The sequence below is a fragment of the Watersipora subatra genome, chromosome 7 (genome assembly GCF_963576615.1).
Source record: "Watersipora subatra chromosome 7, tzWatSuba1.1, whole genome shotgun sequence".
Classification (NCBI taxonomy): Eukaryota; Metazoa; Bryozoa; class Gymnolaemata; order Cheilostomatida; family Watersiporidae; genus Watersipora; species Watersipora subatra.
The window spans coordinates 31,865,555-31,880,886 of record NC_088714.1 but is presented as its reverse complement, the minus strand read 5'-3'; the positions used below and the strand labels follow the sequence as shown (position 1 = coordinate 31,880,886).

The 15,332-nt window shown below is 35.5% G+C and overlaps 2 protein-coding genes across 3 annotated transcripts in view; one reads left to right on the top strand and one right to left on the bottom strand.

The window, feature by feature from the left end:
- Positions 1-3,061, top strand: part of LOC137401249 (paired amphipathic helix protein Sin3a-like) — a 34,008-nt gene extending 30,947 nt beyond the window's left edge. For both annotated transcript variants that reach the window (XM_068087667.1, XM_068087666.1), the window contains exons 23-25: positions 1,322-1,480; positions 2,002-2,211; positions 2,487-3,061. In XM_068087667.1, the coding sequence (XP_067943768.1) occupies positions 1,322-1,480; positions 2,002-2,211; positions 2,487-2,585 (468 nt within the window). In that variant the 3' untranslated portion in view covers positions 2,586-3,061. The remainder of the gene's footprint in view (positions 1-1,321; positions 1,481-2,001; positions 2,212-2,486) is intronic.
- On the bottom strand, positions 2,941-14,288 carry LOC137400678 (fibrous sheath-interacting protein 1-like). The gene is made up of 10 exons (XM_068087010.1): positions 14,169-14,288; positions 11,249-11,506; positions 10,765-10,862; positions 10,041-10,231; positions 7,901-8,042; positions 5,844-5,971; positions 5,145-5,306; positions 3,773-3,888; positions 3,189-3,325; positions 2,941-3,038 (listed from the first exon to the last, which is right to left on the bottom strand). Exons 1-10 carry the CDS (start codon positions 14,198-14,200, stop codon positions 2,941-2,943), a joined length of 1,362 nt encoding a protein of 453 aa, XP_067943111.1. The 5' UTR covers positions 14,201-14,288.
- Between the last annotated feature and the right edge of the window lie 1,044 nt (positions 14,289-15,332).

The following is a 15,332-nucleotide window of genomic DNA, read 5'->3' as shown; positions in this document are numbered from 1 at the left end:
CTAATGCGTGTCGCTAAGTTAGTGATTGTGGTTTGGTGTTATTTTGATATATTGCCATTAGTCAAGTCTAGGTAAGAATTGATAGAGAATTGATTGTCTTTTTGGGAGAATTGAACCGATTCATTGAAGCTAGGATAGCTAAAGATTTGAGAATGGAATTGTGGTATTTTGCGGTTAATTGTGAATTCAATCGATTCTTACACGAAATATGATGCAAAATAGTTTGGTATTGAATTGTTAATTTTCTGATGAGAACTGAATCGAGTCATTTTAAAGCCTTGTAAACATCTAGTTTACAGAGCGTGCATAGCAATTATTCAAAAAAATAGGTTTTTGTCACATATCCTGAGCAGATAAATCAGGCGATTCTGCATTTGTTATTTTGTAATATTTAAACCAGTTATATGAAAACAAAGATAAACTTTGTTGACTTTTACAATAGTATTGTAGTATTGCTTAGAATGGCTTGGGAAACTCATAGGGTGTTATAAAAGAAGGTTTTACGAAACTCTCAGATGAAAGTGGATGATACCTTAAAAAAAATGCTGCCTGAAGCTTGGGTCTTTTCAGTTGAATAGGTGGACAGTTGTCTGCATAGCTATGATAATTCACATTTGTCATTGACCTGTTCTACTCCGTGTCTCCAAGCGTATTAAATGGTTATGTTTTTTCTAAGAAAATGATACATTATTAAAATGAGTTATTTGTCTTGTAACCATTGTTGTGTATGTGTAGACTTTGTTGCTGTGATGCTGCCTTTAAAGTACTTACCAAGTATGTTTCTATTTGGTTCCCATTTTTATGTTAGAATTACTGCTGACTCCATCTTGGTGTAGATAGGTGTCTACGTATCACAGAAGTATGATTCTCTTATATAGATGTATATCATTGTCTCGCATACCGATATATCATTGTCTTTCGTAGATACAATTTATATATATACAGTGTATATATGATTGTCTGGTATAAATATATATACTTTTCACTGTAGTCTCATTACCTGTCATAGAAATACTTTTAGTTTGAACACACTATGATCATTTAACTCTTTACGTTGTAGTTCTCTTATTATGAGAAAGGATTTGTAGGTTCATATTCTAAACTTGGTATAAATCCCAGTAATTACTGTAATAATTTTTTTAAATGCGTTGTTTTGAAATAAAATGTTTATATTCTCATTTTGGTCTGAAACTAAAGCCTTTACAATATTCACTAGGAACATTGCCATGCATAGGTCATGAGCAACATGTTTGTCATTCTTCTTTTTGCACTAGGATGGCGAGTTGCTTTTAAACGCATATGAATATTATGGGCTTTTCAGGTTGATATAAATGGCTCGGAGGAGATAGATCTGCCTGAGGGCATGCGAGTTAAGGAAGGAGAAGCATGTCGATTTAGCCTCGGTTCTTTTAAGATGGTTAAAGTAGTGCGTAGCGAGGATTACCTCTACAGGAATGGGGCTCTCAATCGAGCGGCGAAGGTGAGCATCTCTCACCATGCATCCTCTTTCATTTTTGCTTAATACATTTCCTAGAAATGGTGGAAGAGCTAGTCCTTTTATGAACTAACACATTTTCTTCATGAAGCACTATATGCAATGTAGAATTTGGCTGACCAACTCCCAAAACTAATGCAACAATTTGCATAATAATTATATTATGTTTACTCATTGAAACCACAAGAGTTATCACCTCTCTTTTAGCATTAGAGAACAACTCGTGTTTAAAAAATAAGAGTTCATTTAACCACACCAATATGATTAAACTACATAAGATAATCAATCACGTGTGATGTCAAGACCAAGATTTCAAACAAAGTGTTCTGCATTCCACCCTAATTATCCACAAGTTCTCAATTGAGCTGGCAGGTTCACTACATATCAGCTATATGCCGCAGCAAATCTCTCAGTAGTAGCACTTTTTAGTGGACCCATCAGTTGTGTTTCCCTATATAACTTGTAGCTAGTAACACCTGTTGTTAAGTTCAATTGTTCTACTACAGAGCCATAAACATGTTAGCCAAAACATGTTCAAACTGTGGGATAAATTCTGCACCATATGGAGAGAAAGAAATACAAATGCTGTTGAATCTGAGAAGGTGACTCGGTGGCTAAATGGAGACCAACTGGAGGACTGCAGGTCGTGTCGTACCATCTGTAGAAAAGACAATGATGTGCAGAGAGCTCCTTACAGACCTTACAGCAGATATTCTGTGAGTTATTAGACATTGTATAAAGTCTGCCCACTTATTCTGTGAGTTATTAAAGCTTGTATAAACTCTGCCCACTTATATTATTAAGCATTTGTACTAATATTTAGACGGTTTGTTTCTTTTTGTCTGTAAGTTAACAAACATTTTCCTCTTTGTTTTCTATCATGCAATGATTATTTCAATAGTGCTCAAAATACTGCTTTGTCAAATACAACAAATTGCCAACTACAAAACACATTTTCTGCTTTTTATCTGCTGTGAGTATGCTGCTACAGGTTCGGTATGAGAGAGTAACAGCCGCTGTCACATCCTCTATAGATGATGGCTCACTGACAGCGTTGAGCACTGCATCCGATGACATGGATGCATTATAACCAATTTTACTTGCTCTCATCTGCTTCCTTCTCCCGAACACTCGGTACTCCCTGTCAGCATGGAGTGTGTTGTTACATATTGTACATACTGCATATTATACCTTTATAATTAGTCTAGCCCTCGTTGTGGCATGGCAGTATTGCTGAGCTGAAATTGCGTTCCTGCATATTATTTATGTGTAGCATTTTCAAAACCTTATATTACATGTCGGATGTTATTGAATATTTATACTGAAGTAAATACAATTGCCTAAAGTACTGGAGGGTATATTGTGTTAGGAATTCAGCCAACCGTTATAGCCATGAATAAATGTCAAGCTATGTGATGTCATTGTCCGCTACATGAGGGAGACGTTCAAAATGTTCCATTGACGGCAGCTCTAGAGGTTGTGCGAGGGTTCAGCAACAGATTTTCTCTTTGGTTGTCACTTATCAACTCCCTGCTGTCCTCATCTACAATAAATGTTAACTACTCATATCAACTGTCTTCCATTGTTCGCAGAAGGTTTGCTTTCCTCGGAATAGATACGATGTTTTATAAGAGCACACATGCTTTTGCTTGCCAAAAACTTCATGAAAATGCTAAGATCATGCTTATCCCACCTGGATTTTGGTTGACTGTCTCATTTCTGCTCACTATGCCTTCAGACCGAGCCTGATCGAGTAGAGATTTTAGGACAGATTCATCAAGATGAGGCTTGATCACCATGGATGCCTCTCGCGTCGAACTGTGAGCTGACCTGAGTTAATTCAGTAATGATTTGCACGATTATAAACATTCAATTATGTTAGCAGGTGCTTGTAAACACCAAATTTAAGATTTGTGTACTTTTACACTAACAATGGGCAGATAACTCTTGTATTTGCTCATGAGAAGTGAAAAATTAAAATTGCAAGCAATATTTTAAATGATATTGCATTAAATCCTAGCTTCAGTTAGTGAGGATAGTAGAGAAATATTTTATGTATGAACTCTAAAAATGTTTTAGAATGAAAAATGTGATTGTGAAGGGGAACAATAAATCATGAGCTGATAAAAAATATTCGAAGATAAATAAATGAAGATTACTATGCTCAGTTACTATGCTAACAGTAAGAACAATCTGTGTGCAAGTAACATTTCTATCTTTTTAACAAGAGCATTTACATGAGGTTACATATTGCTAAGTAACAAGAGGAACAGTTACCTCGGAGAGTTAGCCTGAGAAAGAGAGTCTGTCTCTATAGTTGCTCTAGACATCATTTTATTGCATTGATCAAGGAGCACATGCAGTTGGTGGTCTGAGAGCATGGGTGATTCTATCTAGAACGAGAACAACACGCCTTGCATGATTATCAACAAGTCTAAACTATGGGACGTGTTTAATCTGAGCATGTCCCATGTGGTAAAAATGTGGGGATGACTGTGTATTGATCGAAGGATTTAAATGAATCGGGGCAAAAACCGGCTCCATGCTTCAAATTGCATCTTTGCTCCGCAAGCATAACTCATTGCGGTGAAAACTGCCAATGAGATTAAGGTACATAATTACAGAGCAGCAATAAGTCAGCGGCCAAAGCAAATACCCGCTTTACAACTGCAAATACCCGCTTTACAACTGCAAATACCCGCTTTACAACTGCAAATACCCGCTTTACAACTGCAAATACCCGCTTTACAACTGCAAATACCCGCTTTACAACTGCAAATACCCGCTTTACAACTGCAAATACCCGCTTTACAACTACAAATACCCGCTTTACAACTACAAATACCCGCTTTACAACTACAAATACCCGCTTTACAACTACAAATACCAGCTTTACAACTACAAATACCCGCTTTACAACTACAAATACCCGCTTTACAACTACAAATACCCGCTTTACAACTACAAATACTTACTTACAACTACAAATACCTACTTACAACTACAAATACCTACTGTATTGTTTCTGTTGATGAAAATAAACACACACACACTTACAACTACAAATACCTACTTACAACTACAATCCGTGAAGGGCAGACAGTATATACAGAAGCAATGAATTTGCTTCAGCATTTGTCTGTAATTTTATTACAGCTAGCCTGATACAGTATGTGCATGACTGTCTGGGGGATGGCCCCTTTCTACATACAGTACTCAGCCTGTACGGTTCATCGATGTTTTTTACAAGTGTAAAAAGCCCTGTTAGGGTTGTCTGCTCAATGTGCACACCTATACATTCATCTAGATAACTTCAATACTGTCACAAGCTGTTGGGTTTGTGGTTCTATTAGACAAGAGGTCAATTTGGAAAGTAGCTTATGGATTTTTTGACAATTCAACCATAAGCTGTTACGTTTCATCTTCTGTAAAGCTTGCCAGATCTGAGCAAATTTCTGTTGATAAGATGTGAAGAATATTAGGATATTACCATTATTGATTAGCAACAGTAGCAGTATTCAATCCTCAACCCTGTTTGGCCCTAGGTTGGAGAAGAGCACCAAAACATGTAACAATGGTCCCTGTTGTGATTTACTATCGAAAGCATCAATGATTATCTATCTTTACAATTTATAGATAGTCTGGGTACCTCAGATTGTACCGCCGTAGATAAATTTTCAAGTTCCCTCTCTATATCTGCGAGTCTTTTCTGTTGACCTCGATACTCCTTTGTCTCTTGGAGAGCTCTTTCTCCTATCTCAGCTATGTCTGAGTCCATGCCTTGGTTGTGTGTGCGGGAAAATAGCTGTAGCTGGAGAGGAGCAAGATTTATATAAAGTGAAGAGCAAATGCAAATTCTTATTGTCAGTGAAGGGTTTGCTGAGGCTATGTACATCTACTAGCAGGAGATCCCATAGCCTGGGAGGTGAAATTAGTCATTTTAGAGCATGTTCACTAGAGTTACCAGATCGCAAGAAATCTCTGTAAATGTGGTACTCTTATGCTGACTTTCTCAAGCGCAGCAAGGCTTTATTAGAAAGTTACAGCTTTATTATGGGTAGACTCTTAAAAGTTTTTATGAACAGTCAGGTTTGTGCTATCTAGATTCTATTTTAAGATGGAATTGTGGAGTTATCATATCACGTAACTTCATAAGCCTGAAGAGTGGCATACGATTTTAGCCCTAGTATAACTATGAAGGCACATGCTGACATGGTTAGAAGTGTAAAATATGATGGCATAAATAATGAGTTCAAAGAGGATCAAGTCAATAGACTCAGAGCAGAGTCAATTGTTGTCCATAATGCTAGGTGCACTGAGTTATCACAGAAATTTCTATAGAGCTTACCGAGTCATATGTGACTTGTGATGGAGCAACTATAGAGCTGTACTCTTCAGCTCCCATGAGACCTTCTAATTTCATATCAATCTCTTTCATCACATGCTGACTTCTACTGTCAAGGGCAAAACCTTCCCCTGAAAACCCGTTCAGATTTATATATATATATATATATATATATATATTAACTAAAAGCAAGTGCAAAAGCATATAAAAAGAGAACTCTACACTAAAAACCTAAAAGATTATTAGTGGAGTATGAAATATTCGGTAAAGCTTTTCATTTTAGTACAATCGCGTCTGATGAGTGCTCCGCACGAAACAAATTTGTAACGCAAATACTAAAAGTTTACTTTTTTCGCAATAATTTTTCAAATATATATATATATGTATATAAATCTATATATATATATAGATATATATATATAGATATATATATACATATATATATATATATACATATATATATATATATACATATATATATTACTTCATTGGCAATAATTTAATTTCAAATATAAATATTTTTTATAATATTCCATACAACAATAATAAAACAAAGAAAAAGGAGAAAAGGGGCAACAGATTTGCAGTCAGTAAAAGGTAGATGTTTATGAGGAAAGAAATAAAGCAGCGATAAAAAGGTTGAAATGAGAGTCACTTGCAATGCATTATGTATAAGTGAAACGATCACAAGGGAAAGAGCTATTTTAGAAGGCACGCTCTCACTATTTACTGACATAATATAAGAAAGTAAAACAATAAAAGCTTTTAAAAATAAAATTGTAAAAATGTCTCGCTGTTTGCAACCTCAAACCATTTGTAACTGTTTGCACGCATAAAGAAACATCCATTACTTCATTTTTCAGCAGCTCACAGTACTCCAGTATTATTAGAAACCCTACCTTTATTATCTAAATGAAATCAGGTTGTTTACGCAAGTTTTTCATTGATCACGATCTCTAGCAAAAGATTAGTAGCTATGAAGAGCAATCGACTGTGAGAGAAAAATTGAAATATTATCTTACATGTAATTGTAATGGAATGTGTAAACAGTTGGAAAATGAAATCATGCCTCAGATGTGACTAACAATATATCAAGTGGTTATTCTCAAACCAAATGGAATAATAGTAATAAAATACTAGTGTCCACGACCTTTAGAGTCCAACATTCCTAGCACTTCCTTATCTAAGAAGATAACCAGCTAGCATAGCTTAACATATAAAAATTCACATAAAATTGACTGAATAGTACAATAACATATAATAAAAACATAAAGAAGTATAAAAAAATAAATGGCTTGCCTCGGAATTTTGACTAACTTCTGTAAATTTGTTGTCGTAGTTGCTAGGCAATGCTTTGAAGTTGCACCTGTTATATATCCAGAATGAAGCTCAGAGTCCACTCTGTTTAAATAGGCAGTATGTTTAAATAAAAACAGTCTAGAGAAATGTCGGTTTTTTGAAATGATGTACTGTAAATGTGTCACTAATGACATAATCAGTCCAACGGTATCCTAAACCAACCACAATGGCCCTTTCTTGAGCCATCAACCTATGCAGTTTGTTCACAGCTAACTGTAACAAACTTAACAAATTATCACTGTAATAAACTTGACACATTACTTACTGAAAAATCCCTGGCTTTCAGTTTTCCTAGCAAACAGCGTTAGTCTGCATTTTGAGAGGTAAACTAATTCAAATGTGTTTTTAATAACATATTTGAAAGGAGGCTGAGTTTCCCTTTGATATATAATAAGTGCAACTTCAAAGCATGTACACCTAAAGTGAGCGCACTTTTTTTCTCAAATGTTCGTCATAATCTTAGACATTTATTATAATTTAATTAAAAAGCAAAATCATTTCTAACTCTACCCTTGCTTGCTTTGAGAGAGAGAGGGGGAGAGAAAGAAAGGAGAAGAGAAAGAGAGGAGGAGAGAAAGAAAGGAGAAGAGAAAGAGAGGAGGAGAGAAAGAGAGGAGGAGAGAGAACGAGAGAGAGAGGGATAGAGAGAGGGAGAGAAAAGGGTGTATTGCTGTGCCTGCGAAAAAAATTGTCACACTAACCTGGATGAACAGAGAGCTCAGAAGTCGTCATACCCTGTTCTAGCGTTGTATCATCAACTTCATCCAGGTTTTCTAAAATGTCAGCAAGTCTTTTTTTCTCGTCATCAGTCATGGCAACAGCGTTTCCTGCATCAGCTGCAAGCTGAAATAACGAGGTTTTGTTGACATAGCAGCTGACTCAAAACATAATAGGATATACAAGCGTGTAACATCGGAAAACTACTGAAGTCAGTTCGAACACAGAAAAAAAAGATAGGCGGTCTAGGACTTTCGGGTGTAGACTTTTTAGCAATACTATTTTTACACCGAAAAAATTATTTATGCTTATATTCAATAAATAGATAATAATATAATAATACACAATAATAACAAGAGAATGCAAAAAACATTATATTATATTATTCATGAAAGCTCACACAGACCTTTTTTCGAAATACATAAAAAATATTTTTTATGTTCACATCACCAAAATTTGATTAAAGGTTCTCTTGAATTACACCTGTCAAGTACATAAATGTAGCCATTGTGTACAAATTTTTCTCTTCCTCTCTTATGTAAAATTTGTTGAGACATAAATCACAACGAAAGATGGATAAATCCTGAGGTTGTATCCTACGAACTCTAAAAGTCCTGCACCAGAATGTTTGCAGCAAAAGGTCCCATTCTTAAAGGTTTTGCAGGGGAAAGTTGGAACGTGAAGTTTGTGAAAAAAAGAGTTTTTGACACCTGTTAGTCAAAACACCTTTGAAGCAAAGGCTTGTTTGGGCTGAGATTGTACAAACGGGCCACAAAATGACGGTGCTAAAATTATGGAAGTCTGCATTTTATGTTAAATTGTTATTTGCTGTCTAATTAGTGTAGAAATCAATAGAAATTCAATAAAAGCCATTTATGGAATACTTATATTGAATAGATATATTGTATAAAGCTGGTAACACAGTGGTGCTCATAAACATGCTGTCCCATGATATCATATACAACTAAATATTATTAAAAGTTATTATAATTGCAATTAAATTTGTCATTTCTTACCAATGTATATACGACCGCTAGGTAGAATGATCTCACTGATTTTAGTACTTCACAACCACTTTAGCTGCATTGCTTCTCTCGTTTAGAAAAGGGTAATTTGCAGTCTATATAGCACAAATCCCAAATTAAACTTTAATTTAAAATATTATTTCTATTTTCTCAAAGCTAAAGTGTGCAAAGTTTTACCTCTTAAAAAGTTTTTCGTGGGTAAAATTTATAACTAAGAAATGTATAAGAAGTTGACTTTTGCTAAAAATGTTTACATTTCTATTCCTTCATGTCCAAACCAACTCAAACCGAGGATACAGCATGAGATAGCAATCAGATTTACTTATCCCTACTCATTGCATACGTTTACATTATAATCTGGAGTTGTGCTATCATTATTTCTTAGGACTACAATGAGTGAGGTTTCGCTACTTTGTGACCCACATTTCATTCATTCAGCGCATCACCAATTTTGTAATAGCCTCAATTATATCATGCATGACACATATACAACAGGCAGGGTAAACATATATTCATTAACAGTTGGAACAACTAAAAAGCAAGCTATTCGCCTATGAGCGTCTACATTTAGGAAACAAACTTTGCAGTGCCAGCTGTTTACCCCGCAAGAGCTGCGCAAGCGAGAAACACTCACCAAAATCTTTCACCGCAATGCTAACCTTACAACCAGAAGGTGCAAAAGAAACTTGGGCTAAATCAATGTTTCAAGTAAAACAATGCTATGAACCAAATAGTTTAACTATAAGCTCCATTTTTCAACATGAAATGGCAGACAACTACAGCATCAAATGCATGAACAAAACTGACTGAATCACACATGTGAGTTTTTTTCATATGAGTGAATCATACAAAAATATAATCATCATGTTTTTTATGATAATTATACAAAACACGATGAACTGTATTTTGTACAAAACACAATTCTTCACTTTCCGCTAGTTCCACCAACCACGATAAGTGAAGAAATGTTGCTAACCAAAATCAGAAGTTTCTAGGACCTAAACACTAACATGATAATAAAGAGATCAGTTTACACAATAGACTGTTATCACCGAGTGTATCTGTAGCATCATTACTTGAGTGTAAAACTAATACATACATCAATGTTTCTCTGTATGAAATCCTTGTCTCCTATTGGCTTGCCATCGGCATCAAACATTTTCTTTTTACGTCTCCGCTGCTTTCTATGATCTGTTGTATTACCAGTCCTATTGGTTGACTGACTTCCAGCCGTACTGCTTGCATCATCAGCCCGACCTCCTCCGCCCATCCTACTTGATTTAGAACCTTCTAGAAAGACAGGGCGATAATTTTTACTTCTAACTTGTATTGACCTACTCGGTTAAATTTTCAATAGAAAAATATTTTCAACTGTTCAGATTATTTAAAAAATGGCTCTTCAAGTATATAATGAGCCATATATTTCTGGAGCAAAACTAAGGCTATACTAGCTAGTAAAAAAATAACGCATATTAGTTACAACCATGTTACAAATTTTAAGATAGGTCACAAAAGAGTCTATGAGATAAGAGTTTTACAGGTTAAAATAAAGATACAATCTTTAGAATTTAGATACTGAAGGGAGACAAACACCAATTGCAGAGTAAACCGAGCATGTGGGATAACATGCCCAACCAAGGAGTGACACAAGACAAAATTTGTTGTACTTGCTGAAGAAAATACACATCAAGCAACAAAACTAACCGAAGGAGTCTACCGTGTGCGAGTGTATCACTATCTCTTTTATAGCGCTCAGTACCCCTACTATCAGATGTTAACATAACTCAAGAAAACAAGGAGAAAAACTGTAGTTCAATTCCTACTTGAAGAAGCGGAATCAAATGTGGGTGGCTGGGTTGCAAATAGAGGAGCGCCCGACCAATCTTCATCTTCAGAATTCTCAGGAACTTCTTTGTCAAGTCTGAAAATAAAAAAGAATTGTTATATTGAAAAAATGTAATCAAACATATGATATGTATAAAATAAAAATCTAAACCTTGACATCACAATCAAACATAAAATATACAGCAGGCCTATACTGAATGCAAAGAGCAGTTATGCAAACTATACCAACCAATCTGCAGGATATAGTTGAAAATCTTCAGCAAAACTGGAAAAGATTGTAATATTATAAACACTTTTGTTGCTAAACAAAGATAAAAGATTGGTTTAACTTCCATTTTAGTCATAGCAAAAAACACTGCGGAGAGCAAGAATAAAAAATAGCCAGGCTGTGGCTATCGTGAAAGTTTGCAGAGGTCAAAGGAGGAGACAATCAAGTAATCATAAACAACATTGATCTCTCACCTAGCGATTGATGGAGGAAGACTAAGGAACTTCTCGGTGTTGACAGATTCGTCCCTTGTACTCTTGCACCCAGAAGGCCTTTCATGGCTCAGCTCTTCCAACTCTTCCCTCAGCTTTTTCTGCAGTGCGATCCTCTCCCGCTTTACACGCCTCTCCCGTCTACTTCTCTTTTCCAAAATTCTGTCGTACTTTCTCATTTGCAGAAGAGCTTCCTTGACCCTTGGGTCGATGTCGTCTTCCTCTGTTTTAGTATTTTGTCTGTGTCATTATACATACATCTATCAATTACATACTATAAGAGCAGACAATGACAAAGATACAAGCTTACACTAGCAACTTGCAATCTCTCGGTCTTCCTTCAGAACAGAGTTAAATAACAAATAGAAGAGAACAGACAACTCTTTAGTTTGAAAAAACCTTGCCTTTGTGCAAATACCAGTAAAAGGGTATATATACATGAACTGGCTGAATGCCTGGCGTTAAAAGAGTAATAACCAAAAGTTTTTAGCACAGCAAACTTATTTTTAAATAACATATACATATATACAACACTTACCACTCTAACTTTTAAATGAAAGCGTTTTGTTTATTTTGGTGTACTTTGTTTATGTTAAAGTAATTCATACTGTACTGACTGAAGTGCCTACTACAGCTTTATATTGATTGCAATAGTCTTGTTGGCCATGTGAGTTTAAGCATTTTTCTTCACGTATGAGCATATACATGTATTTTTCTTCTGGTATAGCTTCACGCATAATGCTAGCTGGGGTGTTAAGCGTGAAGCCATGAAATAATGAAAAGCATAATAAGTATATGCACAATTTATTCCATAGTATAGCCAGTTGGACAGCATAGTGTATTAGATAAATAAATGTCTGCAGGACTGGAGGTTCCAAGTTCAAATCCAGTACACCACAAACATTTCTCATTCCTAAAATTTCATTGCTGTAACTGGATACATGGACAGACAGACAAAATACAGACAAACACAGAGATTTATAGGTATGTTCTTGTAATAGTATGTCAGTGTTATAAGAGCAAAGTAAGTCTATAATATCCAGGTTTTTCTTCATCCAAAGGTAAAAGGGGTTACCAGACACGCGGCCACTCTTCAGACAAATTAAACATGTCTCATAACTAGTATATTGACCAGATTTGACTATTTCTCAATATACACGTGCCTAGTTTTCGTAGCTTTGACTTCAACAAGATTCAACTAGTAACCTTCAGTGATGACCCAAACCTTTTGTAATGCATTAGTAAGTAAACCCATTGAATTTTTCATATTTGTTTTTTGTTTTTATCAAGAATGGCCAACTCAGAAAAATTTCCTTAGCTATATAAATTTCTGAATAGCTAGAACAACAAACAGTTTAAAATTTTCACTTTATATGAATTCTGATCGGAGTTCCTGTTTTCACCAAACAGAAATAACTCATAGGACGAGTTCATATAATATTTAGTCATAAGTTAATATCAGGAATACCCATTGATGACTCAGTGCTATAAACTTTTATTTTAGTTTGCAGTTACCCTATATGTGGTCAGCGGTTGATGAATGACCAAAGACAGTCAAACTCTACTGGTTAACTTCATACAACTTGAAGGCTTGACTTTAGAATCTGGCTAAGACTGTGTGTGAACATCAATGAAAAATCTTCAGAAATTGCTTCCACAGCCTCAAAAACCGAACAAACAAACAATAAATAAATACAATTTTGTTGTATAATAATAGGTCAAGTCATTTTCTCATGTGAGTTCAGAAAGTTGCAAAATATTCGGCAGAAGGAGACCATGGAAGAAGTGAGTAAAATACTGTATATTTATAGAAGTTTAGTGGGTTTAATAAATGTATCACAAGTGTAGCTGGTAGTATAGATGTATCACAAGTGTAGCTGGTAGTATAGATGTACTGTAAGCCGTGTAGACAAAAGTAAACAAAACTTAGCAGGTTTAACAGATCAAAATATTGTGAGATCACTGTGTTTTCATGCTTTGAACAGGTGTAGATTTGCCTGCTGCCGACAAACACCCTATGGTTTCAACGATTCATAGTTGGACTATATGTTTTTTCAAGATTTATGATGTATCCTCCAAACAAAACTTGTTAAAATAGACTCGCTCTCGAGTCAATGTCACTTTTCAATTCATGTTTAGTCAACTAGTTGCATTAAAAATGAAATTATTTCGTCACCCTCATACAAGCAACCCATCCTTGGCATGTAAATGGTAATGTAGATGCAAAAATCAAGCAGAAACAGTAGTGGGTAGCTGTAGAACCTTTTCATAGCAGAGACCCGCGTGGCTGTGTTACCTCCACTGGGTATAGCTTAGCCAAGTATTATCGATTCGAATCCATCAGCAGTGAGCATTTTTATGATATCAAAGTACTCCACCAGCGAATGCTTTCACACAAGTTTAGCGAAGCAAAATAGCATCGAATGCCTTCAGATTTTACCATTTTATGATTTGAAGCGAAAACAATTTTGAGCTCATTTGCAGCATGGAAATGTCCTGATATAACACATACATTCAAATTGTATCATATTCACTTTTCCCAAGATGAGCCAGAGTTAAAACGTCTGTTCAGTCGGCACTTAACAAATGGCTTGAATAATCTTCAATAAAAAACAGCGATGCACGAGTTGGAAGTAAAATTCGCCTACTATCGTTGAAGAGCCAGTAAAATATCAATGATAAAATACATGTATGAACCAGACCTTAAACCATGTTATGTAAACACAATACTCACCCAGAGGTCAGACACAATACTTACCCAGAGGTCAGACACAATACTTACCCAGAGGTCAGACACAATACTTACCCAGAGGTCAGACACAATACTTACCTAGAGGTCAGACACAATACTTACCCAGAGGTCAGACACAATACTTACCCAGAGGTCAGACACAATACTTACCCAGAGGTCAGATGTTTCATCTCTTCTTTCATTTCCGCTTGGACCTGCTGAGTTATCTCACTTTTAATTCTGTTCACGATATCATTCTCTTCATCAGTGTCCACCTCAATGATGTCTCTTTCTCCTAACACAACAGTAAATGCAAGTCTCTCTACCGTGCAAATGTACCAGACAAAGCAATGGTAGGAGCCGGCAGAATTGCAAGCATAATTACCAAACCATCAAAGTAAACCTGAAAACCCTTTCCGATGACAAACATATTAGTTTGAATAACAATAATAATAATAATAATATTGATGGTTACAACAAACATATTAGTTTGAATAATGATAATAATAATATTGATGGATACAAACTAAATATCATAACTACTTTACCTCTGAGTACAAGTTGATGATGACCATCGCTGTCAGATACCCGTTCTTTACCAGGTTCGACTGATCTGTAGTCCAACAACTGATTGGTCGTATAGCGCTCGCTGAAACTCTGGTACGGCTGTTGGTAGGTTGACAGATTTGGGTTTGGACTCGGAGAACCAAAATCCATAGACTCTAAATCGTGCTCATCATCTGATACGTCTTCTAACAGCCATTCCTGTATGATCAACAGCCCGCTATTAGTCCAAGATTAAAATCCGAAGGTACATATGCTACTGGTGATGAGGCTTTGATTAGAATGTATTGTTTGCTATTGAAGAACTAGAATCCTGGCAGTCTAATACGCCGCCGTGAAAGATTGTCATGTTTAAAAAGTATTTGCCCAATTATCCCAAAATGCAGCAAGGTGGCCAAATGGTGCAGATGGTGCAAAGCTTAATGTCTTAGTTCGAATCCAGTGCAATGCAACCTTTTTTACCAACATGCAACTATGGCTTCAGACACAGGACATAGCTCGTATTATAGTGAAGAGGATTTACATAATCACTGAAATCATTGAATAAAATCAATTTTAGAATAAACTAAGAGATTTTGTAAATCAGTGAAGAATTTATTCCTTGAGCAAACTAAACAAAAGATTTCACTTCATTATAAGTATAAAAACATTTCTTCAATCAAATTTCAATAATGCAAAGATGTACATTCGAAAATTTGGCTGCTCACAAGAAAGTGAACAAGAGTCCAGTTATGATTTAGCAAAGGAATTCTCACATGTAGAAGCACTAAA

What these genes read in the sequence shown, in the direction of transcription:
- LOC137400678 (XM_068087010.1), bottom strand. Translation starts at nt 14,200, where the DNA reads ATGAAAGAAGAGATGAAACATCTGACCTCTGG. An exon ending in CTACGGCGGTACAATCTGAG is followed by an intron (nt 3,889 to 5,144) that starts GTACCCAGACTA and finishes TTCTCGTTCTAG; the next exon opens with ATAGAATCACCCATGCTCTC. An exon ending in TCTCAGGCTAACTCTCCGAG is followed by an intron (nt 3,326 to 3,772) that starts GTAACTGTTCCT and finishes GAATTAACTCAG; the next exon opens with GTCAGCTCACAGTTCGACGC.